At 53.7% G+C, this 26,419-nt stretch overlaps 1 protein-coding gene across 1 annotated transcript in view; it reads right to left on the reverse strand.

Moving 5' to 3' along the window:
• Positions 1 to 25,242, reverse strand: part of CHST15 (carbohydrate sulfotransferase 15) — a 30,695-nt gene extending 5,453 nt beyond the window's left edge. Inside the window, exons 1-5 of the mRNA XM_029932745.1 lie at positions 24,178 to 25,242; positions 23,126 to 23,465; positions 21,207 to 21,353; positions 17,686 to 17,842; positions 3,160 to 3,316 (exon numbers count right to left, since the gene is read on the reverse strand). Coding sequence (XP_029788605.1) covers positions 3,160 to 3,316; positions 17,686 to 17,842; positions 21,207 to 21,353; positions 23,126 to 23,465; positions 24,178 to 24,723 — 1,347 coding nt within the window. The 5' untranslated portion in view covers positions 24,724 to 25,242. The remainder of the gene's footprint in view (positions 1 to 3,159; positions 3,317 to 17,685; positions 17,843 to 21,206; positions 21,354 to 23,125; positions 23,466 to 24,177) is intronic.
• Between the last annotated feature and the right edge of the window lie 1,177 nt (positions 25,243 to 26,419).

Here is a 26,419-nt window from a genome sequence, read left to right on the forward strand (position 1 = left end):
GCCTCTCCCGCCCTTTCAGAGCGTCGGCCCCCTGATCTCTTGAAGAGAGAGCCCAGCAGTAACACGGCCTGCAGGAGGATGGTTCCAGCACCTTCTCTGAACCACACCAGCTGGGCACATCACCTCAACTCTCCCTGTTCTGCCTCCTGCCCTCCCTCCCTCCCGGGTCACCCCGTGGCCGGGCTTCTTCCAGCACGGAGCACGGTGCTGGGCACACAGTTGGCGCCCAGTGTGTGCCCCTGGAGACGAACCAAGTCTCCGCTGTGAATGAGGCCAGTTCCCACTTCACGCCACCCCTGGAGTTTTCCGAAAATGTCTCCAGGTAGCGGCTCTTCTCTCCTGCAGGCCCTGCACGGAGGACCCTCATGGCCATGAATAATCACACTCAAAAGCAACAGCTAAGACCGAGGGCCATTTTGAACTAAATGCTGTACTTGGCCTGCCAGCCAGCAAAGCTGCAGCTTCCCCATTATCCGACTGCCTGATCCAACCCAATCCATGCGCACATCCTTTCCACCAGTCCTCCTAATTGTTTCTAGAAACCTCCATGGTCTCCTACCCTGACTCAGCCCCCAGTTTGCTTACACAAATCCCCTCCCGCCCCCCACGCTGGCCTCCTGGTCTCTGGGAGACACCCTGCCAGCCCTGGGCGCCATATGCCAGGCATCTTTCTGAGACACAGATGTGCTACAACCATCCTCTCCTCAAACTCTCCCTGGGGACCCACGTCCCTCGGGAAGAAGGTCAGATTTCCAAGGCTCACACCTCCCTCGTGCCATGGCCCCACCCGCACAACCATGTGCTGGGCCCACGTGCTCTCCGTGCTGAACTTGCAGCCTTTGAGTGAGCCGCTCCCCGCACCTGGACAGGCACCGCCCCCGTGTCCCCAGCTGGCTCATCCTTCAGGCCTCGGCGCAAACACTGCCTCTCCTAGGAGGTCCCCCTGCTGCCCTGTGTTCTGGGGGCCCCTGCTGGGAGCCAAGGCTCCTGCGCCAGCCGCGGGACCCTCTCCCTGCCAGGGCCGGCGCTGCATGAAGGCACAAGGACCAGGCCTGTCCTGTCAGGGGTGCCCTCCCAGCCCACGTACCACACACAGACACGCTCAAATGACGAATGCATGTGAAAGGAGGCAGGACACGCTGCGCCACTTTGGCATAAGGATTATTTTGAGCCGAAGGCAACTGAGAAGAAACACAAACATAAGAAAGGCTCTCTGCCCTCACCCTATTTGACTCAAAGCAGTACATAAATGGGTCAGGGTGCCCTTCCTCCCCTCTCCACCAGGATGGACCAAATTAATCACTGGAGACAACTCTAGACCTGTCAGCCTTAAGACAGCACCAGAGGATGTGACGTCACAACCTCGATAAAGCTAGCCCTTATCAACCATTAGCTCCTCCACACATTTATCTGCCTTCCCACCATCTGCTGCCCTAGAAACTCAAAGTCCTCTTCCTTTGTCTGGTCACCTCTCTACAGATGAATTTTTCTACCATTGGGATGTTATTCAAGCCCGAGTTCTAACCATCCCTCTGAGTTACTCATCACGCACGAGTGCAACACACAGATTCATCAACTTGTGGTTTTCTCTCTCTTGTTCATCTGTCTTTTGTGGGTGTGATTCGCAGGATGCAGACCAGCAACTCTAAGAGGGCTACAGGGCTATTCATTTGTCCCCTGCACATGAAGGAACTATCACTCTAACCCTTACAACAGCCTGGAAGAGCAGCGTTATTACCCCATCTTAGGAGGAAGCAATGGAGTCTCAGAGAAGCTAAAACAACTGTCCAGACTCACACAGCTTTGTAAAGGCCCAAGCTGGGAACCGAACCCACACCTCTGTCTGGCTCCAAAGGCCATTCCTCTACCCTGGGCCACTGGGCAGAGTCTAGGTTTGTCTGTGCCCTTGTCTGCATCTTCTCTGACAAACGTAAAAGTCCAGCAGAATAACCTCAACCTGCCAGAGCCAGGACCCTGCACTCCAGATGCGACGGCCTCGAGAACAAGGAAGAGGGAGTGAAACCTCTTGACCCTGAGCACCCCAGGCCCAGGGGGTTCCCGACTCCACCTTAAGCACATCTGTCTGTGCCGTCCCACACACTGTGCTCCACAGAGCACTGGTGCACCACACCCCGCGACCTGGGCCGCACTAGCTTCTCTGCAGAAGGCTCTCTCCCCAGCACAAATCTGCTGAAAAGGCCAACAACCCAGGGTGCTGTGCGGCAGAAAACCAGCCCTAGCTAAAGTGTGCTGAATCCCCCCACCAAAGGCTCCTTTTGCGTAATAATAATAACACAAAAAAGCAAGACGTGTACAGCCATATTTCTGAAGGCAAATAAGAGAAAAGAAAAAGAGAGATCAAGGGGAAATATCTTTCCAGGGAGGAGGCCCTGTTGAAGGAACACTGAAAGTCACCAGTGGGTAACTCTTGAGACCATCAAAACGGTCCGCCATCAGAGAGCAGGCTTAAGATGATTTGAGAGCTGGGTCCCCATGCCTGCCCTGGGTCCCCGTGCCTGCCCTGGGTCCCCGTGCCTGCCCTGGGCCCCCGTGCCTGCCCTGGGTCCCCGTGCCTGCCCTGGGTCCCGGTGCCTGCCCTGGGTCCCGGTGCCTGCCCTGGGTGCCCGTGTCTGCCCTGGGTCCCCGTGTCTGCCCTGGGTCCCGGTGCCTGCCCTGGGTCCCCGTGCCTGCCCTGGGTCCCCGTGCCTGCCCTGGGTTCCCGTGCCTGCCCTGGGCACCCGTGCCTGCCCTGGGTCCCCGTGCCTGCCCTGGGCGCCCGTGCCTGCCCTGGGTCCCGTGCCTGCCCTGGGTCCCGGTGCTTGGCCATCCTAATTGCAGGGTGGGTCTCTGGAGCCTCACTACATGGTAATCTTCCTAAATGCGCCCTCGGCCTCTGCAGAGGGAGGAGCTGGTATCGTGACGGGGACCTCAGCAGGGAAGGAAGCCTGGTGCCAGCTGAAGGGCCCCTCCTTTGGACAGTTTTTATGTCCACGCATTTCTGATTGTGCACTAGGCACCGCCGCCCGGAGGCCTGGGGAGACGCATTTGCACGTGCAAACACTTCTCCGCGTTTATATGAGGAAATCCCTTCTGGCAGGCTGAGTGCACAACCACCACCGCGTGGCCGCCCCGTGGGGGCCCGGCTCCCAGGATACTCACGGGCATGGCGTTGTTGAGGGTGTTGTTGTAGACGCAGGCGCGCAGGGAAAACTCAAGCATGCAGTTCTCAAACAGCTGCAGGGCTTCCGTCACTTTCTCGTGGAAGTCGTCCGCGGACTTATTTGAACTTGCGAAGTAGAGGTAGTCCGAGTACAGCCTGGGGACGAAGCACACAGATGTGTCACCACCCGGGACCGGGAGATCACGCAGTTTGGGCGACCGTGGAAATCAACATGCAAGTACCTTACCTCGTCTCATTCATTAGGCCCCTGCCTTTCTCTCTCTTCTCCCGCAGATGACCCCCCTCCCTCCTTCCTTCCACACCTCCCCGCCCCTCACAGGGCCACCCATGCTCTCCTGGACTCAGACAGGTCTACACTGCCCCCAGACAAACCGCCGGTATTTTTTGAATTCTTTCTAGCCACTTCAGCACACAGCTGTGTCCATTGCAATGGCGAGCTCAGAAACACCAGATCAGGAAAACCGTCCAACAGCGAAGACGGGCCATAAAAATGTTATGCTCCTTCCGGTTTCTCTCTCCTCCATCGGAGACCACAATAACCAGAATGGCTGTCGCTCCTACAATATTATGGTTCCTCGTGAGATTCCTGGCCCGCTCCAAAGACGTCCCAAACATTAAAAAAAAATTATGAAAGGTCCCTTTCTAGATTGGCATGGCCCTACTTTTTAACACAATATAAAACCACCCCCACAGGCCTGCAGTCACCTGTAAACCTAGTTGTCCACACACAGGGGTCTGTGTCAACACACGTATGTGGCCACGTTTGCCTTTGAGAACTGACGGTGTTGCTCTTTGACCCGATTTTCCCCGTGCTCCCCTACACCTTCCCAATGAAGCCTCAATTCATAGATGCCCACGTCCATCTCTGTGCCCAGTTCCAGCAGGCATCCCCCCACGCTGCCACATCTGCTCACCCTCAATATCCAGTGGGCTCCGGGTCCCCCTCTGTCCTCCAGGGGGTGTCTGATCGCCTCAGCCTGCCTCCAGCAGGAACCCTGCTCTGTTTAGCCAGAACCCGGACGACCTCAGTAATTTCCAACCCACCACCTCCACTGCTCCTTGGCTAGAAGTCCTCACTTTTCCTTGCTGTATCTGAAGTTGAGGCCAGTCTTCATCCCCTATATAAAACGCCATGCGGTACCCTGACACCGACTGGAGTGTGTCCTGAATGCAACCTGCCTTACCAGCCGTGGCCAAGCTCCAGGATAAGGGTTTGCTCGCTCCTTCCTTCCTCTCTCTCCCTCCCTCCCTCCCTTCCTCTTTCTTCTTTCCCTCTCTCCTCTTCCTTTCTTCCCTCCTTCTTTCCTTCCTTCCCTCCCTTCCTTTTCTTCCCTCCCTCCTTTCCTTCCTCTTTCTGTCTCTCTTTCTTTCAACAAATCCTCTGCAAGGATATTTTACTGGACTCTTAGCTTAACAGATAGATTTTTTTTAAGCAAGGGCTACTTTTCTTACATGAGACAAACAGTAAGAAAGGATGAATCACAACAACAACGTAATAAACTCAGCCCTCACTCAAGCCCTCCTGCCCAGTTTCTCCGGGGGTCCTTCATGTGAGTCCCACTCCCTGGAGGGAATCTCTCTTCTCAGGGGCTGAAACAGCCTTTCAGAAATTTTCTGTGCCCACTGAAGCAGGTATGGGCATATTTTATATTTTTACAACCGTGGATGGTACCCAATCAGATCAGGTGGAATCAGATCACACATCTGTCTTCACCACACTTCTCTCCTCTCCCTGTTGCGGGGGGGGGGGGGGGGGGGGGGGGGGGGCTCTGAGCACCTGCAAGCGCAGGGGAGATGGGAGACAGCACCCTAACATAAATGTCATCTCACTGCCCCCAAATCACTTTTGTCTCTGCTGGAACTTCTGAGCTGTAAGTTCCCTCTTCCTGCGTTCTGCTTGCAAAGTCTTCATCGTTTGTTTTTCGAAGATCCCCTCTTCATTTCTGTCCGGTGTCTTTCCAGTGCCCGCCCCCAGGTGACCGCCCTGCTCCGCCCTTCACTCGCACAGCCTGCCTGTGGGGAATGGGGGCCAAGGCCTCCCTCGTTCCTGTGAGGGTGACGCAGTGGCTCTGAGAAGCACAGGCAGCCCGCCGACGGCACCCCTACCCCACACTGCGCCCTGACCCCAGCACTCAGCCGCACCCACGGGGGTGGAAAGTACAGGGCCCCCAGTGCAGGGCTCCCCCCACACCCCTCTCCTGTAAGGGCAGTCAAGGTGGGACACTTAGATACGGTGATCACAGGAGCATGGCTTCTTAGGGACCACGTTCCGTCCTGGTGCTTGGCACAGTGCCTCCAGCATGGCCCATTAGAATCCATCCACAGCCGGTGTCCCCAGAGGACACCTCCCAGAAGTCCGGAGACGTCTGGGATCTGCCCACTGACCGCCTGGCATCTGCACACACTCTGCAAAGTGCTCCCTCCAACTCTCCAGGAGGCCCTGTTTCCAGACTGGTCCTGAGAAATGCTCAGGGACCGGTGAGGACATTCGCCCCAGACCTGCGCCCACCCGAGCACATTACCCAGCATGACACTCCACCTGCCCGTCATGGCATCCCCAACAGCGGCTGCTCATCCCGGCACCTGTCCCTGCAGGCCAGTCACAGTATAACCTAGAGGCTGATGGGTAAATGCCCAAATCAGATTTGCCCGGACCTCAAAGAGCCACCGAGCTGTACCTGCCATAGCATACAAGGTGGCCGCAGGTCTGGTGGGGTGCCCTTCCTGGCTCACTCCCCTCTTCTCAGTCCCGCTGACGTCACAGCCCAGCCCTAGAAACGATGTCCATGAAAAGGGAACAGACACCTTTCAAATGATCATCAAAATCTGGATTTAACGGGAAATCTGAGTCCAGAGTTCTTACCATGGACGCCTACAGGGCAGTCCAAATTCTTTGGTGGCATCAGAATTCTATCACATAAACTACTGTCTACAAACCCATCCGCTGGGCCAAGCATTCCACACTGACCGTTGATTTTGCGGTAGTAACATTTCCTGCAGACACTTCGCTCATAAACAACACAAGAACCCCTCAACCTGGCTCAACTTCAACGCAAAGTAACTTCATGAGGAGTCTGCTGATTCCATGACAAGTCTTCAGAGATGGAGCAATCCCGGGGCATAAAGTGGGTCGTGTCCGATGTGCCAGCCGGGCCAGCCCAGCCCTGCTAGGGGGCAGGGCCGCGAGGGTGGAGGCGACTACTGATTTTCGTCTGTTTGAGGGGAGGTGAAATGAACTCAGGACCCCCCTTCTGGGAGGCAGGTTCACAGCCTGGCCGGTCCCATCCCTCAGTAGAGTGGACGGGGTGTCTCTGGCCCCCCAGGCCCCCCGGGAATGTGCGGTGGGCTTTGGGAGCCCCTGGAATCCACATGCTTGCTGGGAGGTGTGCCGAGAACAATACCACTTTGTCGTAAACACCTGAGCAGAGACTTTATTCATCACAATGAATGGCCACCTCGCCCGTGTAGATTCCATAAATCCTCCCAAATATGTCCCCAGTACCCACGAATGGGATCTTATCGGGAAATGGGGTCTTTGCAGGTGAAATTACGGAATGAAGATCTTGGGAGGAGTTCATCCTGGATGCAGGGTGGGTCGTAAACCCCATGACCGGTGTCCTCACAGAGGGACAGAGACACAGGGGAGAAGGGCACATGAAGAGAGAAGGGGAGGCTGCAGGGACTCGGCCACAAGCCAGGGAACCCCAAGGGCTGTCAGCCACCAGCAGCAGCTGGACGCAGGCCCAGGGCAGCCCCGCCCTCAGAGCTCCCAGAAGGAACCCACAGCCAGCAGCATCCGAGGTTTAGCCTTCAGAACTGCCAGAGGACAGATTTCTCTGGCATGAAGCCACCCGGCTTGTGGTGACTCGCTGCAACAGCCCCAGGAAATGCATGCAGGTTCTACCCCAAATTCCCGGGAAGACTGAGCTTTCTGCCTCCACCCCTCTCCTACCCTGAGACCACAGGAGAGTCCTGAGCACGCAGATGGGTGAGGCCACACAGCTGGCTTCCCTTCAGAGACAGAACAAAGAAGGCAGAGGACAGGCATGAGCTCCAGCTTTCAGGGAGCACATCGTGGACCCCCCGAAGAATCAGACTCACGCTTTGAAGCACGTCAGCAATAATCAATGCTGATTTCCCCACCGCTACTCTAGGGAGGGAGAGGGCAAGGGCCAGACAGTGACCACCGCTGAGTGAGAGCCACTTGGGAGGGGTAAAGCCGTTCAGAAAATACTGAGAAGGGCAGCAAGTGTATCGAGACTAGGCATCCAAAAGCCGGAGCGGGCACTCTCCTGTAACAAGATAAACCGAAACACCCACATTTTGCGCTTTAAAATCAACTGTACGAGGGGCACCTGGGGAGCTCAGTCAGTTAACGACCAACTTCCGCCTAGGTCATGATCTCACTGTTCTCTGGTTCAAGCCCCGCGTTGGGCTCTGTGCTCACAGCTCAGAGCCTGCAGCCTGTTTCAGATTCTCTGTCTCCCCCTCTCTCTGTCCCCCCCCACTAGTGCTCTCTTTCTCAAAAATAAATAAACATTTAAAAACATTTTTTAATCTACTGTACAACAATAAAGAAGGGGGAGAGAGGCCAACGAGTTAATACACAATAGGTTTAGCTGACATTAACGCGTAATGAATCATTACAGAACTGCGCGGACATTTATACAAATGGTAGGATGCATTAATGAAGATATAGCATAAAAAATGTGGGAGGGCGTCACTCTGTTCTACCCTGGCCTGTCAGGACCCCGAAGGATGCTCGCTTTGGGGGCTGGGTACCAAATGGTGAGAGGGAAGGAGCTGTTCCATCTGACTTAGCAGGAAGGACAAGTTTCCGTGGCTAAAAGGCCATCCAGAGCTGGAAGGAAACCTCAGCTATACTCCTGAAGGGGAGACTGACCAGTGGGTGGAAGGTTCAGGAACTAGCTTGAGACAAGGGGGAAGTCTCCCACCTGGGGCCGTCCAGCAGGAAGCAGTGGCTCCGGCAGCGGGAGCAGTCTCGGCTGGCAGGGCGGAGGGCTCCCTGGCTGACAGCCAGCTGCCCCTGTCGCCCAGCCAGCCCCCTTGCATGGAACGGGCTGCCAAGCTCCCCCTTCTGCCGAACCATCTAATTTTCATACTCTTAAACCATCCCAAACAGATGGGTGTTACATTTGGCCAGGCCCGTTTCCAACAGCAATTCCAAATATAAGTCCAAGTATATTCCAGGCCTTCTGTGCGGTGGTTATTTTAGATGGGCTGCTGGGGCGGCCCCGTGAGGGGGGGCCGTTTCTCCTGGGGGTGCGCTCAGCTCCCGTCCATGTGGCACGGGGGTCCCAGGACCCAGCACTGCAGCGGGGGGGGGGGGGGGGGGGGGGGGGGGGGGGGGGGGGGGGGGGCTCCCTGAACCTAGTGCCCCTGGAAAGGACATCTCTCCCTCCTGTGGGGACAGAGGACTGGCCAGCAAGGCCACTGCTGAAGGTCCCCCCACCATGTAAAATCGGATGGTTAGGCCTAGGCCAATACCAAATTCCTTCAACGACACTGAGTGGAGGTGGGTGGACTGATCGGCACAAAGCGGGGACAGCCACCACTCCGTGGGCCCCTCCCGGAGGCCGGGCTCGCGTGTGCTGTGGGCGTCCCCTCCCACGGTCCCCACGGCCCCCCTTCCTGACGTGGCTGCCCGCGTTCACAGCCCATCCCCCTGGCCCCCCTCCCTGCCTGAGCCACAAACGGGGGGTCGTCGCCCTGTCTTACAAGAAGGCTGGCCCTTGGAGAGGTCATGCGGTCCCGGGGGCTTTGCGGCTGGGGCTCAACGAAGCCAGGTCTCCCTGGACCCAGAGCCCCCTGACGCGACAGGCCTCGGCCCGAGTTCAGGAGTCAAATCATCAGGTGACTAGAGCTGGGGGGCGGGGGGGCAGCTATCGGAGACGAGGGGTTCTGGGGTTCGTTTCGATGTTTGTATTGTTTTAGGTGCACAGTGACCATGAAGCAAAAGTCAGCTCTGTTACAGAACTGCTGAAGCTCCAGGAAACAGAAAAGCAATCATGACGAGTGCCAGAGCGGCAAACACACACTCGGGACAAAGATGAGGAAAAGTGAGTGAGTTTACGGAGCGTCGCACTGGGCATCGAGGAAATGGCAGCCGCGACACACTGGCCTTCAGATGTTTATTGTCATTTCAGAGCTCGGGGCGCCCGGGGGGCTCAGGCAGTCGAGGGTTGGACTCCTGACTTCAGCTCAGGGCCTGATCTCCGGGTTTGTGAGATCGAGCCCCGAGCCGGGCTCTGTGCTCACAGCCCCTCGCCGCCCCTTCACTGCACTTCCGTGTGCACACGCACTCTCTCAAGATAAACAAACATTACAAACAACAATTCCAGAGCTCACGGAGCGGTCTGCTATCACTTGCATAAGCTGATTGTTGTTGGCTGTCACACGGCTCATTTGATCTTGGTTTCAGTTCTCACCATTTTTTAAATGATTTTTTAAAATTTATTATTTTTGAGAGAGAGAGAGAGAAAGCACGTGAGTGGAAAGGGGCAGAGAGGGGAGGGGAGAGAAGATCCGCAGCAGACTCTGTGCTGTCAGCGCAGAGCCCGACGCGGGGCTCGGACCCATGAAGGTGAGATCTGGACGCTTAACGGACTGAGCCCCCCAGGTGCCCCCGTTCTCGCCATTTTTAATTGGAGATGTAATCCACATGCCCACAGTCCAGTAGTTCTTGGCGCGCACACCAAGCTGCGCAAACGCCACTGCCATCCAGTCCCAGGAGGTTTTCGTCACCCCAGAAAGTCACTGTTGGCTTTAACCTGTCAGTTCCCAGAGAGGCTCATGTCGGAGGTCACGGACATCCCCCGCACCCACGAGACCTGGGAACCTTCACCAGCTCAGTCTCAAAAGACCCCCCTCGAGAGACTCCAGTCCCAAGAGACTCCCCCTTGTTACTGCTCAGGCTTCAGACGTCCCAAAGGCTGGGCTCTGAGAATGGATGGGGGCGGCTGGGGGCGGCTGGGAGCAGCTGATGCTCAGGGGCTGGCCCACGTCGCAGGGGCCGCACTGGCCCCAGTTTCACCCCAATTTCCCAGAGCGCCCACCAGCCGGCTTCTCAGTAACACACCCGTGAACGTCCTACTTCCTCCACCAGGGGCCCCCAAGAGGTGGGCACAGTCTTGTCTCCTGCTTCACCCCCCCCCACTCCCCAGCTTTGCAGCCCCCAGAGGGTGATCACAGAACTGAAAAACAGAGCCCCTCATCATTCTCCATTTACGAGCATACAGATTCGGATCGCTGATGGATAACTTCCTGACCACTGACAGGGTGCCATCGATAATGATTGTGTGTCTTTTTCCTACAAGGAAATAAAGGCCATTTAATGTGGCCGGGACGCGGGCCCTTCTGTCTCACTGAACCGCCAGCCATGAATTTCTCACCATGAGGAAGGACGCAGCAGGACTGGCCGGGCCCAGCTCATTTGTAGAAAATGTTGGTCGTCACCTTGGGCTGTATACACAGGTGACCCTGTTGAGGCTCATTTTCTGCCAGATGAGGACTCCCAGGTGTGGGCCAGAACGTGTCCACAATGGACACAAAATCTCAGTCCACTGAGGTCATCTGGGCCGGTCTTCTCTTCCCCTTGGGCACCAGCAGGGTCCTGGGCCCAGGGCAGCCCATGCTGGGTCCTTGGTAAATGTTCACAGAACAAAAACCAGACCATCTCAGAGACAACACCAAACATCCCTTTTACCCAGGAGCCCGGCCCCATTTACAAAGCACTTGCATGCAGTTCACCAGTGACCTTGATCATAGGATCTGCTAGCAGGGGAGAAGAAGCCCAGGGGACTGCTGGGCCACCCCTGCTTAAAGCAGTAGCGAAGCTAGGCCCGAGTCCCAGGCTGTGGGACCCCACCGCAGAGCGCAGCCACCGCCCCCCAGGGCTGGCCAGCGTGTGACACGTGCCATCTCCCCGTCCCTGCTTCAACTCGCCAACCTCGCTGACCCGAGGTCCCTGAACGGACCTGGCGATCGCCAGCACACCCCGTGCCTGTGCCCCTCCGTGCTGGCCCGACGGGCATGCACGTCTCCCCTTCCAACCCCCTTGGACTGAGCGACAACAGGGCCCTTCTCCCCAGGGTTTCTCGCCCTGCGCAAACGATCCATGTGGGAACACGCAGGACCGCCAATGACTTTGTAAACACTTCCTGAAAAAAACAAACAGCGCTGAGCACACAGGGATTTCCAGCACGATGGTTCTCTCTCACCAGTAACAAGACGGGGCCTTCGCCAGGTGCCTCCCCCTGCACGGCCTTCAGGGCACCTTCACAAGGGCCCCAGCTGTCCTGGCCTGGGCCTGGCCGGCTCTCCCTCCCGTGGTGTGTGGTGTCCCAGGCCAACCCGCTTGGCCTTGAGGGGCTCACCGTTCAGCCCTATGGAAGTGACCCCAGGCCCCTTTTAGGGCTCATGAGAGGCAGGCCACAACACCCGACAGACGGCTTCTGAGAAGCAAAATGCCTGAGTTCACCAGGAAACTATTAGGCCACCTAGAGACTTGGCTTCTACCTTCCTCAAGACTCTCACAGATTCTTAATCCTCCGGAGTCTTAGAGACAAAGGCGAGAGCGGGGGCCGGAGGGAGGGAGAGGACACGCGATCGATCTGCGGCTGCTGTCACGACCCCCCGCTCCAACGGCCTCCCCCCCCAGCTCCATCTCTGGCCCACCGGGGAGGTCTCCTAATTTCCCTTTAAGGTAATTGACATTAATAATTGATCCATAAGTACTGAGCAACAGCCGGCTTTTTAATCTTTGCGCAAATGTGTTACAGAGAAAATGTCACGTGGCACTGCTCCTGCCCAAGAACGTGTCTGTGGCACCAAATCGGCGCTTCCCGGGACCCAGGGAAGTGGAGCTGTTTGGAGGGGATCCTCCATGAGCGGCAAGAGGGAGTCTGGTCTCGGGTCAGGGGGTTCCGGCAATTCAAAGCATCACTCAGTGCCGCTTCCTGCTATCTGAGCTGCATGCCGCCCTGGGATGGGCGTCTTGCTCTCTCTGACGTGGGGCCCGTGCCTTTAAGGCACCCATTAAAGACAGGGAACCTTACTGCTTACGGAGCCTTGCAAAAGTGGGGAGTCAGGCTGATGGCTCACAGTCCCGTCCAGGAAAAGACAACCCCCCTGCATGGTTAAGCTGCCCCAGGGCAGTCAGCGCTGGTGGCCGGGAGAGGCCTCCCCTGGGGACAACTCTGAAAGGCTGTCCAAGCCACACAGCTCCCGGTGGGGTCAGGGAGACCTCTGTGTCTGCATCACGGCCCAACTGTCCACTCTGCCTGTCTCCTCCCATCGCCCCCGCTGGTTGTCCGACAGCGAGCCCCATAAACCTCCGGCTGCTCACTGCTGTCTCCAAGTTAAATCTGTGGCCCAAGGACCGGCCTCGGATAGGGAGGAAAGCCTGACTCCTTAAACAACAGGCACTCAAATCCAGCCGGGCCACTACTAATCAGGCGACTGCTAAGCCAGTGATGTAGCCCCACTGAGCCCAAATATCTGCTTGCCAAGCTCAAATGAGGCAATGCGTGAAAAGTATGTGCTCAGTTAACGTTTTGGTCACTTAATTGAGGGCTGTCCCCACCCCTTCCACTGGACCTAGACTCCATGAAGGAAGACAAGAAGGACTCTGTTCTCTAATGTCTGTACCACATCTAGCACGTCAAGGTTGTCCGATAACTGTTCAGGGAGTAAATGAGTGCTCAATCTGGCTATTGTTACGATTTGCTACTACTCTGTCCTAATAATAATACCCAATAGTTACATAATAGTTTGTGTTTATCCAGCCCTGTTTAAACATGCTACGTATATTAAGTTATTCCCACAACCCTAGAGACAGGACTATTTCCCCCCATTTCACCAATAAGGAAAAGAGACACAGAAAGGTCAAGGAGCTTGCTCAAGGTCATATGGCCAGTAAGTGACAGAGCTGGGGTTCCAATTCAGACTATCTGGTCTCCCAAAGCTATGATCTACAAGGTGACCCTGGTTTGCCACTCACCACCTGCACGCCCTACGACCCTCTTTGCAGACAGAGTGAAATCCGTGAAACCAGGATTTCTGCCCAGAGGCTCAGCATCACTCATTACTCTGTCCTAATGACCAACTGCATGTAAATGGATGCATTTCATTTAAGTGTTTTATTCCTTCCCTTCCTAGTGCATCGTCATAGATTATTTATTGACCCAGACTAGTGGATTGTTTAAAAATCAGTTTAGGGGCACCTGGTGGCTCAGTCGGTTAAGCATCTGACTCTTGATTTCCATTCAAGTCATGATCTCACGGCTCATGAGTTTGAGCCCCACGATGGGCTCCACATTGACAGTGCCCAGAACCTACTTAGGATTCTCTCTCTTCCTCTTTCTGTCCTTTCTGTGCACACACATTCTCTCTCTCTCTCTCAAAATAAATGAGTTAAACTTTAAAAAAATAAATTTATACAAGCAGATGAAGAAACCAACGTCCCAGGTTCCAAGGCTCATGGTGTTTGGGTCAAAATCAAGTTCTCACTCTTAACTGAGCTGAGTTCTCCTTCCCATTGGACTCACCATCATAAAACAGGAAAACCAGGCCATCCCTGTGGTGGTCATGGCTGTACCTTGCATGGAAACTATGCACAGAATTACACCCCAAACAGAGACGTGGTAAAATCCTTAATGGACGGGGTATGAGCCTCCTCTCCAAGCATCCCCTGAATGAACTATGTCCGAGGGGTCAGCACCTTCTGTCCTCGCATTTAATGGAGGTTGCACCAAATGATGAGGCGAACTCCATCAGCCTCTCACAAATGAAGAGGCAGGAGGCTAATGTGAGACAGTGTGAAGAACAGTCTTTTCCACTTTAGAGTCAAATTAAAGGAAGAAAATTCTGCTTTTTAATTAAGTGGGCCAATTTGGCCTCAAAACGCTTCACTTTTTTAAACCGTCATGATCTCTTCCAGAGCGAAACTTGCAGCTCGAGGCCTGGCGGGCCCTCCCGGCCGTAAGCCCCAGCCTATCCACTTTCCACCATTCCCCTGTCCTCCTACGGAGGGGGAAATGGACTTACCTACCATCTACACCTTTCTCTGGAAACTTAAAAGTAATTGATTTGATTCTATCTGCAATTCCAATATTTTTAACCCCCCTACCTTGGACGAAGTCTAGAAATAATGGCTAAATGTGAACCTGAAACTAGAAATAAAATCCACCCCCGCCCCCGCCAATTTGTAGATGGCAGGGAGTGTTTAGCCTGATCCCCCTGGTGGCAGGCAGGCAACCCCGGAACCTTCCCTGCGGACGAGCAAGGCCACGGGATGACCCAAGCCGGCTAATGGCCTGGGACCCAGCTGGACTAAAGGCAACAGGGTTCCAAGCGGTCGTGTCTTCGAGTGACCTAGACATTGAGCATCTATCATCCTTTCTGGCTGGGATGGTGAACAAGCCAGCCATTTAAGATAGGCCATGAGCCACGGGATTAAAAAAAAGAAGAAGAAATCCCTATTGTTGCGGATTTTTTTATAACGGTTTAAAAAGCAGTGAAACAGCCGTTGCTCTCAGTAACCCACACAGAAAACATGCACACGAACACACACTGTGCTGGGCACGGGGGGCTCTGCCTCTGGACGGGGTATCACACTGGCATCTTCTCTGCTCCTGGCTGGGCCCAGGCCTCTGGAGGACCAGACAGGGAAATGGAGAGCAGGTGTGGAGGGCAATAATCCCTGTTGCTTGGCATTCAGGCCATGTAATCTCCTCCCCTTGAGTGCGGCCTAGACCTTTTAAGTTGCTCCTAACTGGCAGAGTATGTAAAGGTGATGGACCAACACTCTAGTGATCAGATTACAAAAGACGTGACTTCTGACTTGCTGGCTGACCCTCCCCTTGCCGGCTTTGAAGAGGCCAGCAGCCCTGATGGCCAGCCCCGGCAGCAACGCACTGAGGGAGGCCTCCAGCCAGCAGCCAGCAAAGAATGGAGGCCCTCCCTCCAACAGCCCTTGAGGAACTGAATTTTGCCAACAACCCACACGAGCCCAGAAGCAGAGTCTTCCCCAGTCAAGCCTTCGGATGAGACCCCACTCTGGTGAAGCCTTGACTGTGGCCTTGGGAGAGAGCCTGAAGGAGAGGATGCAGTAAACCGGGTCAGGATCTGACCCACAGAAACTGTGCAATAGCGAGCGTGTGGTGTTGTAAGCTGCTGACTTTGGGGTCCCTTGTCATGCAGCAGTAGATGCCGAACACGACAGGCAGCCCGATGCCTGGGTTAGCGTCCTGATGCAGGCTGTCGCGACGGCCTCCGCCACGAGAGTGTCAAGGCCTCACTTCTCCAAAACGTGCCCAACCCCCAGGGGGTTGGCACGGGGTGGACCTTCATCTTTCACAGATATGTATATGCTCGGCACCCAGCACTGTGCCCAACGTGTGGTCAGGGCTCGATAAATGTCCAAGGTGGTCAACTATTTCTACTGAGGACCAGAAAGGCAAGAAATTTCCAAGTTTAGTTCTTACAGTAAACAGAGTATTGGGGGCGGGGAGGGGAGGGGGAAAGGGAGGAAACAAAACCTAGGCACTACTTGGAATGGCTGTGTTGGGGCCCTTGAGCCTTCTGAAGGCAGGCCGACTTTTGGCTGGGTCTAGCGGCCAAGTTGGGCAGGTCCTGCTCCGGCTCAGCCATCCGAACCTGGGCAGCACCGTGACCCTCCCCACTGAAAGGCTCGCCTTTATGACTTGTGTCCTGAGAGGCAGAATCAAGAACTGTGAAAAGAAGGAGACATGTTTAGGAAAGTCAACTCCTCTTTCCAACAAGAAAACCGCGGTCTTTACCTTTGTTCCCACTGTTCCGCCTGCTCACACTGCTTCCTCCTCTCACCCACGTTCCATCTCTGTTGACTTGGCAAAGTCTTGGTCACCCTTCGAAACCCAGCCAGGCTTCAGCTCTCCCTGAGTAACTTTTCTAGAACTCCCCACTGGGCGCGCATTCCCTCCTCTGTGTCACTTCTCACCCTCCCTCTTGCTCCAATGGAAGCCACAGACCTTAACCACCACAGCCATGCTTGTGTTGCAACAAGCCGTGGGCCCCTGGGCCTGGGCGTCAGGCACAAACTGAACAAGACCAGACCCACGCCGCCCGGGTCCCCACCCCTCTGTGCCCAGGGAGTGACACAAGGTCACAGCGTTCACTCCCGTGCCCCTGTGGCCGAGACAGCGTGGTCTTCCTCAGAAGGAGGAACGGGGGGAGCGACAGGAAGACGCTCAGTGAACAGGAAGCATACTCTTGAGAGAATGTTCCAGCCTTGGGAGCTTCGGCCAGGGACGGTCTGGGGGAGGAGGGCAGAGCAGCTGTGAAAACACCTCGGTGGGCGGCGAGGGGTCACTCAGTCATGGAGCCTTTCCCCCCGGGGCTGGCAGTTACATAACCCTGTCTAGGCAAGAGCACCACTGGTTTGTGTCAACTGCTCTCGGGCCAGGGAAGTGGGGGGAGGTGGGGGGGGCAGCTGGCTCCCTGAGCAGAAGGGCCAATCTCTGCCTCCCGAGTATGGGAACCAGCAGGTAGGACACGGTGAGCTGCTCCGAGATCAGGGGCCGCCTCAGAACCAGACAGGGTAGGTTCCTGAGAAGGACAGAACCGGAGTGGAAACATTGGGGCACAAAGATGGAGCGTGTGACGCAGCCCTGGGAGGGCTGCCCCAGTGCAGACGGATCAGGACAAGCCAACGCCCCGCCGACCAGTTCATAGTCAGAGCCGCAGGGGCCGTTTTGAGAAAGCCGCCAAAGGGACACAGAGATACATTCAGGGAGTGACCAGGGCAAGACTTTAAGGTAGGTCCTTCTGGGGGCAACAGTGTGAAACAAAAGCAGCAAGTGCAAGACTGGACGTGCATATGGTTGTGTGCACACACGTATGTACACACACACATACACACACATCTGAGCTGCTGACCCGTCCATGCAGAATCGCTGTCACGTGAGCATCACCACTCTGGCCCAGCCACGCCCACACGCTTCAGTGTCCCATCTGCCATGCCTCAGTCATAGCGGGGACCCCCTGCTTTTTACAACCAAGCAGCCCTGCCCATCATTTCCCTCCTCAGCTCTTCCGAGGACAGCTGGACACGGAACGCCCAGAGCTGACAGGGGTGAAGACACCGCTTTGGTCGCGGCACAAGGACTCACGGGAGCTGAACCGCCCAGCAAACCCTGATGCCCCAGATTCCAAGGGGGTTTCACATACCCTGACAGGACCTGAGGAAGGTCCCACGTCCCCAGGCCAGAGGCTGAAGGCCCAGAGACCATGGTCAGAATGTCTAAGAAAACAATCTCCAATTTGTTTAGACCCAATGAAGGCTGCACCAAGAATAACATTTACATAAGAAATGGCAGTAACATTGCAAGCTGGGCTTGTTTATTTAAAAAAGGGGGAAAAAAAGGCAAGATCTTGCTCACAATGAGGTGGCTATTCTTTAAAACTTGCCTTTTAACCCCCAAATGCAAGAAATCCATGCTCACCTCTCCACGGGGTCCCTGAGCATGACGATCAGTTTCGCGTCTGGCTGGAAAGCGTGGATAAAGTCCTGGGTCAGAAAGGGCGGCTCACCGTCCGTGCTGTTGTCGTAGAAGAACGTCCAGGCGTTGTTGTCCCACATGGTGGAGGCGCTGGCCTCCCCTAGAACCGGGAAACGCGGCTGGTGAGCAGGACTGAGGTCTGGACTCCCGCAGGGCAGCCTGCCGTCGGGGCCACATGGGGCTCGGGTGCCTGCCCCTACACTGGCTTCGATGGGTGAGCTGAGCCACTACCGCTGGCACAGGGGACTCCAGGAAGAGGCAGCTGACCACGACCCCCTCTGCCACAATGACTCCCCCCTCTCCCTCGAAGGCCTCCATCTGGAAATCAAGGTGACCCTGGCACCGCTGGGCACCTGCTTTCTGCCAGCTCCTGTCCAGATGTGCCAAAAAGCCCTCTACCAGCATCTGGCCTCCCAATTTCATGATGTTTGACTTTGCTCACAGCACACAGCGCTGTGGCATTTTAAGGGCCCGCTGAGAATGTACTAGATGGTTCCTTTCAAAAAGTGCCAGGGATGAAGGAGCAGCTGAGGGAAGCAGACTCTCTTCGGGAAATTAGATGCAATCGGCATCGGATTTTGTGTGCAATCCCAAAGGCCCGTCCGGGACACAGTCTGAGAGCAAACAAGGGGAAGGCCTTGCGGGAAGGCTCAGGGGACCTCGGTCCCAGGTGCTGTGTCTGGTGGGCCCGCCCGCCCCATCGCCCCGCACCCGGCTGGCGTTCACTCAGTACTGACTGGGTGGATGGACAGTTGGTCCAGCTCTGATTTTATGACAGTCTGCGTGAATGAGGGAGGAAATGTTAAACACGCATTCTAAAACGAAGAGGAGGCCAAGATACACATATTTCAACATCTCCGTCTCAGATACTTGAACAAATTGCCTGGCTTTTCTTTTCTTTTTAGGAGAGTCTTCAGAGACTGAGAAAGAACGGCAAATTGATCAATTACATACAAATTCAATTTCCTGACATTTTACGTGGGTATTTGAAACATCTCAAAGTCACTTATTCCAGGAAAATCTGAGCCAAAAGACTAGTTTCTTTGATCAGGGATGAGTGCATCACAGGAACTCGGAGGGGAAGGCAGGGCCTGATGTTTACTGTAAGATGCTCAGTCACGTTCAGGTGAGCATTTCCATCTGGTCTTTCCTTTCTTCTTGTCTAAGATAAGACCGTAGAACACGGGGAAGACATGCCCCCCAGAAGTCCTTGGAACATTCCACTCACAATGAATATCAGAATATTATAACAAGGGAAGTATCTAACACTAAATTGGCACAGATTCGGTCAGATTTCAAAAATCAACTGATGTGCAACCAGTTCTACAATCATAGAAACATACGTCCCTCTTCCCATCCGTCCGTCCATCCATTCATTCATTTCACATCTGTCCATCTGGAAGACATTCATCTAGTATCTAACAGGTGCCTGGCGGTGTGCTTGGCCTTGGAGACAGAGAAAGGAATGGGACAATCCCCTCTCTTCTCTTCTCTGCCCGCACAATCTAGGGGAATCCCCACAACTTTGTCAGTAGTCAGATCCCCAGCTGAGCACTCTGGCAGGGCAGAGCAGGGGGCCCTGAGAGCAGAGGCAGGGGCCTTTCTGTGGGTCTGGAGCCCCACCCCTGGGAACCCGGTCACGGGAATCCCTTGGGCCTCCAGTCACTAGCCCAGACCACTGAGGAAAGGCTCTCTCTGACCCGTGAGCCATGATGAAGAAAGACCCGTATGCTCTACTAAAGATCTAACCAGAGGAAGCTGAAGCTGAGCTGAATCACATCGCGGGGCTGGGAGGAGCCAGAATGGATCTGGTCCAATGAGCCCATTGTACAGATGTGCAGACTGAAGCCCAGGAACACAAAGACTGACTTGTCACACGGCACAGAGCTGGCTGGGGGCACAGGCTGGGCTTCGCTGCCAGCCGGCCACCTGCCTCTCCACCTCCAGGAAACTTGTCAAGTTCTGTTTTAGGTAAACAGCAGAGCAGCAAACTTTTTCCTTAATTTTCCTTTTTAAATCTGGAAGTAAGTATAATTAGAAAACCAAACTAAGGCTTTCCTTTTTCATTCATTATCTTAGGTTCTATTTCCTAGCCCTCGGATGTGTATTTTTAGCTCTTTCATAGGAACAGGAGATTTTCCCAGAGGCATACGGTGTGGGAGTCACAATAAAATATTAATTAAGACCTGTGATCTGTGGTGTGTGGACTCAAGGCTGCAAGAAAAGAGTTAGTAGCCAGTTCACACTGGGGTGGGTGGGGGTGGTGCGTGATCTCAGCTGGCTCTCAGAACTTGATGTGAGTTGTAAAAAAAAAAACCAACAATAAATAAATCAGAGCTTAGTCTATCTCCCTGGACAGGAGAGACGAAAGCAAAAAGCCATCTTTCAAATGGTTGATTACAATTCCTCTGAGTTGCTAAAAAGAGTCATTGAATTTGAGAATCAAAATATAATACATTTAGGAAAATTACAATAACCAAACAGATTGCTGCCTTAGGTAACCAATTTAAGAAAATATGTGATTAGATTTCTCTCTTTCAGAAGGTGTAAATGGATACATGTCTTTCCCTAAGCTGAATCCAATATAAAGAGAGGACAGATTTTTTTTTATAAACCATTCTTGTGAATTTAAAAAAATTATTATTAATCAAACTGTCCCATTCTGCACATCTAAAGGCATTAAGTTAATAGGGGCCAGGCTTCTTCAACAGCAATTAGTCACCAACAACGTGTTAGGGCTGCGTGTGTTTCAGGAAAGACTATTTCAATCTTTTCACCGGGCCCCAGTGGCCGGGGATTACAGAAGCCACAATAGTACATCAATGACTAATTGGTCATCTTGCAATCATGATGCCTCATCCAAGCTTAGATCCGTACGTCATGGAAAGAAACCAAGCTTGTGCGCTTAATTTAAACAAAAACAAAGAAATGTCAACTTCTTTAAAAAACCATTTCCGGGGGTGCCGGGGTGGCTCAGTCGGTTAAGCGTCCAGCTTCAGCTCAGGTCATGATCTCATGGTTCGTGCGAGCCCCAAGTCGGGGTCTATGCTGACAGCAAGCTCAGAGCCTGGAGCCTGCTTCGGCTTCTGTGTCTCCCTCTCTCTCTCTCTGACCCTCCCCTGCTCACGCTCTCTCGATCTCTCAAAAATAAATAAAAAACATTAAAAAAATAAGTAAATAACAGAAATAAGAAACCATTTCCAGTGCACTTGATTCAGCACAGAACTCAAAAGCTTACTACACATTTCTCCTTTACAGAAATGCCGTAAGCGACGGAAACGGAGGGGTAAGAATGATGGCCAGGTCTGAAGGGCACCTTCAACAGAGGGGGCAGGCGTCAGGCAAATGTTCAGTGGGCAGAGCAAAAGCTGGGCCAGCATCAGGGCAGAAGGGGTCCCGTGGGAATGGGGGGCCCAGCCCGGGGGGTGTGAGTGGCCCTAATGGGAGCCGCCCAGAAGTCTCACCGATGATGATGCTCGTCATCCTGCTCTGTTCCTTCGCAGAGCTGGCCTGCAGGCCCTGATGAATCTGGTGAGCTGCCAGGTCGAAGAGGTCCAGGTAATCTTCCACGGGGTAGCGGTCCCGGAGCCCGTCTCTCAGGCGGACAATTCCTACGAGAACCGAGGAGCCGGAGTTACTGAGAACGAAGCTGCCAAGTGCTGGAGGGTGGCCTCCTGGGCCGTGACCAGAGAGGGACCGAAAGGGCCAGGGGCCACCGGTGGAGGCTGCAGAAGGGGGCTCACAGGAGGGACGTTTGCAAGCTGGCTGTCGTCTTTAATTCGTGCACGCTTCGGGGAGTGGGAGACCGTCACTGAACTGCAAGTGGCAGCTTCAAGGACAGCACACCTGCTCAAGACCTATAAAAGCATGTGCTTGGAGGGCCAGGGGCTTTGGGGCTGGTTCCCATGTGCACCAGATGGGGCCCTGACGTGTCTGAACAGCAATGGCATCCAGAAAGCACACGCTGTCGCAAACAGAAAAGGGTGTTTTTATCTGAGCTTCTATTTCTGGCCTGTTTGATCAAGCAGCTTGTCTGTCTGCCTAACGGGGGTGGGGGGGGGAGGGGGGAGTCCCAGGACAAACCCTTGGTTGAACTCGCTAGTCATTCTGACACTGACCAACACAGCCTAAAGGTGCCCCTTGCCTTCAAAAGCGGGGAAATGACTGTCATGTGTGAACATATTCACAACCCACTGTCCCAAACCACAACTACCAAGGTTAATGGGAAGCGGAGAGAAAACATCCATGTGCGAAACAGCAAGAGGGTCAAGGAGGCCCTGGGGAGCGGATTCCAGAAGCATGTTCGCGTGCTTCCCTCTTCCCTGCCAGGGGGAAGCTGGTTTTCATTAGGGTGAAGGGTGAGCTGTGCAGGGGGATCACCCTACGTGAAACTGTGGCTCCTCCCGGGGCTGGGAGCTGCTGCTGCCAAACCACAAAAGACACATTTACACTTCTGTTCATTCACTCTGGGAAGAACATCAAAAGGATTAAGTCAGTTTGTCAGGAAAGAAACAGGACTCGGTCTAAACTTAGGTTCTACCAAGGAAAACTTTAAAGATTCCCTTCTGAGCAACCTGGGTCCTCCGCATGAAACACACCCTCGAGTCCCACCCCAGCTTTGACATTTGTCAAAGTGACCAAACATCTCCTGACAGAAGGGAAAAGGTTAAGAGGAAACAGTGACGTGAGGGCTGCAGGGTGGCTCGGGCTGGGAGGGGGCGGTGTCCACAGGCACCCCTGTGGGAATGGGGTGCTGTGAGCAAGGTCGCCCAGAATTATGCCGATGTGATTTTCATTTTCAACTTGGAGCTGACAGACAAAGCAGGTTAGAGACAGTTAGGCCCAACGCAGCTGGATGACGTGTTCACAGCCCTGGAGAAGCCAGCTAGAAGCTCAAAACTCACCCTGCATGGTGGCCTTTGTACAGGGTCCCCTGGGGCGGGAGAGTCAGGAGGGCGAGCTCTGGCAAGAACGGCTGCAGAGCTGGGGACAGACAGCCCCAGAAATACACCCACCTGGCTCTTAACCACTCACCACTGACAGGTGCACCAAAGCTCTTCAGAACAAGAGCAGCTGCTGATTCTGCACCCCTCCCCTTGCCCTGCATACAGCCGGCACTCAATAAATGCTCCCTTGGTGGCTGGGAGGTGGGTTCCAGCCCCACCGTATATTTGCGTGGAGCAGCCCTGGACTAGCGATCTGTCTGCTCCCTGCATCTCAGGGCGTTTCTCACCTCCTGCCCAGCCTCCCTGGCAGCGCGTGGCACCATCACCTGGCATGAGATGTGAGCCAGGAACCACTGAGGGAGGAAGACAGGAAGCGGGGACAGAAAGAAGCGCGCGCAGGCCCCGGCCCCGGCTCCGCCCCTCGCTGCTGCACTCACCAAAGCGCTTCCGGGTCCACCAGTGGGGCTCCTTGATGGCAGAGAACTTGACTTCCGGGTGCAACCGGAGGCGGTCGTAGAGGTCGGTGGTGCCGCACTTGGGCTGCCCGATGATGTAGAAGCGCGGCAGGCAGCGGAGGCGGAAGTGCTTCCCGCTGGCGTGGGACAGGTGGCCCCAGAAGGCCTTCCGCAGGGCGTCGAAGGTGGAGCGGAAGCGCTTGGAGTAGAGCACGTAGGAGTTGGTCAGGTAGGGGTCGGTGGTGTTCCTACCCGTGAACTCCTCGTACCAACAGGGGCTCTTGCTATTTGGAAGAAATTTATTGGGGATTACTGAAAACATCTGCAACGAAAAAGAAAAAAAGGGAGAGACACACCGAGGGGGGAAATTAGCAAGAACGCATTCTAACCACGATGCGATCGTGCCCTAATCCTCCCACAGTGCTCGCGTTTGAACTCTTAAGTGATAACCGCTAAACACTAAAATAAAGCAAAACTTGGTAAATAGCCAAGGCCATGTTTTTCCTTAGACCAAAATAAAACTAAAATTTGGAGAGAATGAAGATAAAAGCTTACTCAAAATCCATTCTACCACGATTTATCTTTCTTTCTCTCACACGCGCGAGCACAGCAATCTAATTAAATTTCACAGTTGGACTCTTTTTACTAGTTGTGTATTTAAATGACCATTAGAGACAAAAATACTAATTAGGACACAATAGAAACGGGATGCTGGTGATCTACAAAAGCACCTTGAATCACCATGGCGGCCTTTCAAGTCCTGCAATGAAATTATGAGAAGGAGGGGCCCTTCCGGTATTTCGAGTTTCGCCGCTGTTCAGTACTTTGAAACTTCCTCCTTGGGGTGAACATCGTGAACAGGCAGGCCTCTCGCAGCACACTCTGATCTGTGAGGCTGTCAAATTATTCCTTGTTACACATGAGACATTTTTTCTGTCATGTTTCTTCCTGTGTTCCCAGAGATGGCCACAGAAAGGGGAGCATCTGTTTTTAAAAATCAATCAATCAATGGAGATGAGCACAAGGCTACTCACGTGTAATTCTTGCTTCTTGAGATCTTCTGGGTCGGGGAGCTGCCTGGTGGTGAACTCTATCCTGGCCGTGATGCTGTTGATAATTAATTTAATGCTTGGGTAGTCTTTCATGTATGAAATATTATTTACAGAGGGTTGGTGATGATGCTCTTTCGTGTCACTCAGGCTTTCACCGTCCATCAAGCTGGGATTGCTGGGGAAGGCTCCGTAATGGAAAGGTGAGGAGATGAGAAGCTCTTGGTGGGCCCCAGAAAGGATGTAAGAGGCCATCACCAAGGTCATGATCATCAATCCAAACACGAGGCTACATCGCTTCCCCTTCTTGAAGCGCAGAAACCTGCCCCAGCTCTCGTTTCCCTCAGCCCTCACCTCGAGAACGGCAAGCAAGTTCATCTGCTTACCATCCACACGAAGCACAATTTTGTTCTCTCCTCTGCACGCCGGGCACTCCAGGTGACCGTGAAGGGGGCCTCCTCCGCAGCCAACCTGCTGTTTGTGCTCACTGTTGGGCGACAGCTGTATGCAGCAATTGATGCAGTGCCTCATGGTAATGCCCTTGGACTGCTGGCCCACAGAGCCATGGGAGAGCCCCCGCGGAGCCCAGACGCATGCAAGTGGTGCTGGGAAACTTTCAAGGATGTCTTTTGATTACGTGAGATGGTTTTAAGGCACAAGCAATGGAAACAAATATAAAAACGAGCAGGCACCAGAGCCCTAGACAATGAGGACGTGCCTTCTTTGGTTCAACTCTGAAAGACAACAAAAGGAAGTGTTCTCCAATTGTCATGTTCTGTAAGAGCCACTGAAACCTTAGAAAAATCCACAAGTTTGGGAACAATGCTGCCTGTCCTTCAGGTTTTTCCCATGGCACACAATGAAGTGGGAGAACTCTCACTGGAGGACATGGAAACATCCACAAGACTAGAAGGGATCATGGTCTCCAACGAGGGACGGGTGGGCATTCCATCCTTGGGGACGCACAAGAAGATTTCTTCTTCTACATCTCGTATTCCTTTAAAACGTTTCCTCTTCAGAGAGAGCAAAATCCGTAAAATGTCAGACTACCTGAACAACAGAGAAAAGAGGTTTTAGTACACTATGTGATGGTCACAGGAACCCTGGGATCACCTTCCAAAGAGAGGAGTTCTTTTTCCACTCCCGCGTTTCAGCCAGTCTGCTCCATCACAAGCAAGGCACAAAACAATCACGCAGGATAAAAGGAGATGTTTCAGGTCGTTAGTGCTTGGCTTTGGGGCTCCCGCTCTGCCACCAAATGTGACTCCAGCACCAGCACCATGTCAGACACATCGTATTTTTTGCACAGCTCATATACTCTCTCGAGTCCCGGCCATACCACAGCCACGTACCAGATCCTGGACTCTCAATCTCACAGTCGTTCTCAGATGCTTGCACGGTCAGTGACTGTTTGGAAGTATAAGTGTTTTTAAACCAAAAAAATGCCCAGAAGCAGCCTGGTTCAGAGAGGAGTGTGTGGAGATCATGCGTTTTTTTTCTCTCCCAATAGCACCCAGAGTATCTCACCGAGATCTAACCTTTATTATCAGTTTAGGAGGCAAAAGTTAATGACAATTTAGAGACACTGAAATGGTTCTCTCCTTCAGTAGAATGTATCATATAAAAAACTACTTGACTTTAAGTTATTAAGCAATTAAATCCAATGTGCAGTGTTCTCCTGAGGAACATAACACTCAGACCCTGAAATCATTTTTCACTTTCATCATCCTGGGGAAAACATGATTCTTAAAAATCCACTAACAGAATTCTGTGGTTATAAAATAGATTGTTGCCTAAATGACGGTTCTTTGTAGATGCTGTAGAAGGAGCAAAGGAGGAGGCTTCGTTTCCAATAATGGTAGACCACCACTAACTACCTGTGTGGCCTTGAGTGAGCCATAGAACCTCTCTGAGTTTGACCTCCCTCCCTAGTAAAATTGGGGTTAAGAGTGTCTCTCTTACAAGATTGGTGTTGCAAGTGCTAAGTTAGTTACTGCACACAAAGAGTTTGCGTACCGCCTACACATAGTTGGCCTCCCCTAGAAGGTAGGCAACGTTACTAAGTGTCATCGGTGACCCTTACCATTCGGACTTTGAATTGTCAGTGAATGCCAAGAACGTCTGAGGTGGAATCAAAGATGGGAAATCCTATCACATTATTTTTCCTTAGCTCTTGAGAATTACCCCAAGGGCAGTGGACTCCCCTCCGACTTGGTGCATGTGCACG

The sequence above is a fragment of the Suricata suricatta genome, chromosome 2 (genome assembly GCF_006229205.1).
Source record: "Suricata suricatta isolate VVHF042 chromosome 2, meerkat_22Aug2017_6uvM2_HiC, whole genome shotgun sequence".
NCBI classification, from domain to species: Eukaryota; Metazoa; Chordata; class Mammalia; order Carnivora; family Herpestidae; genus Suricata; species Suricata suricatta.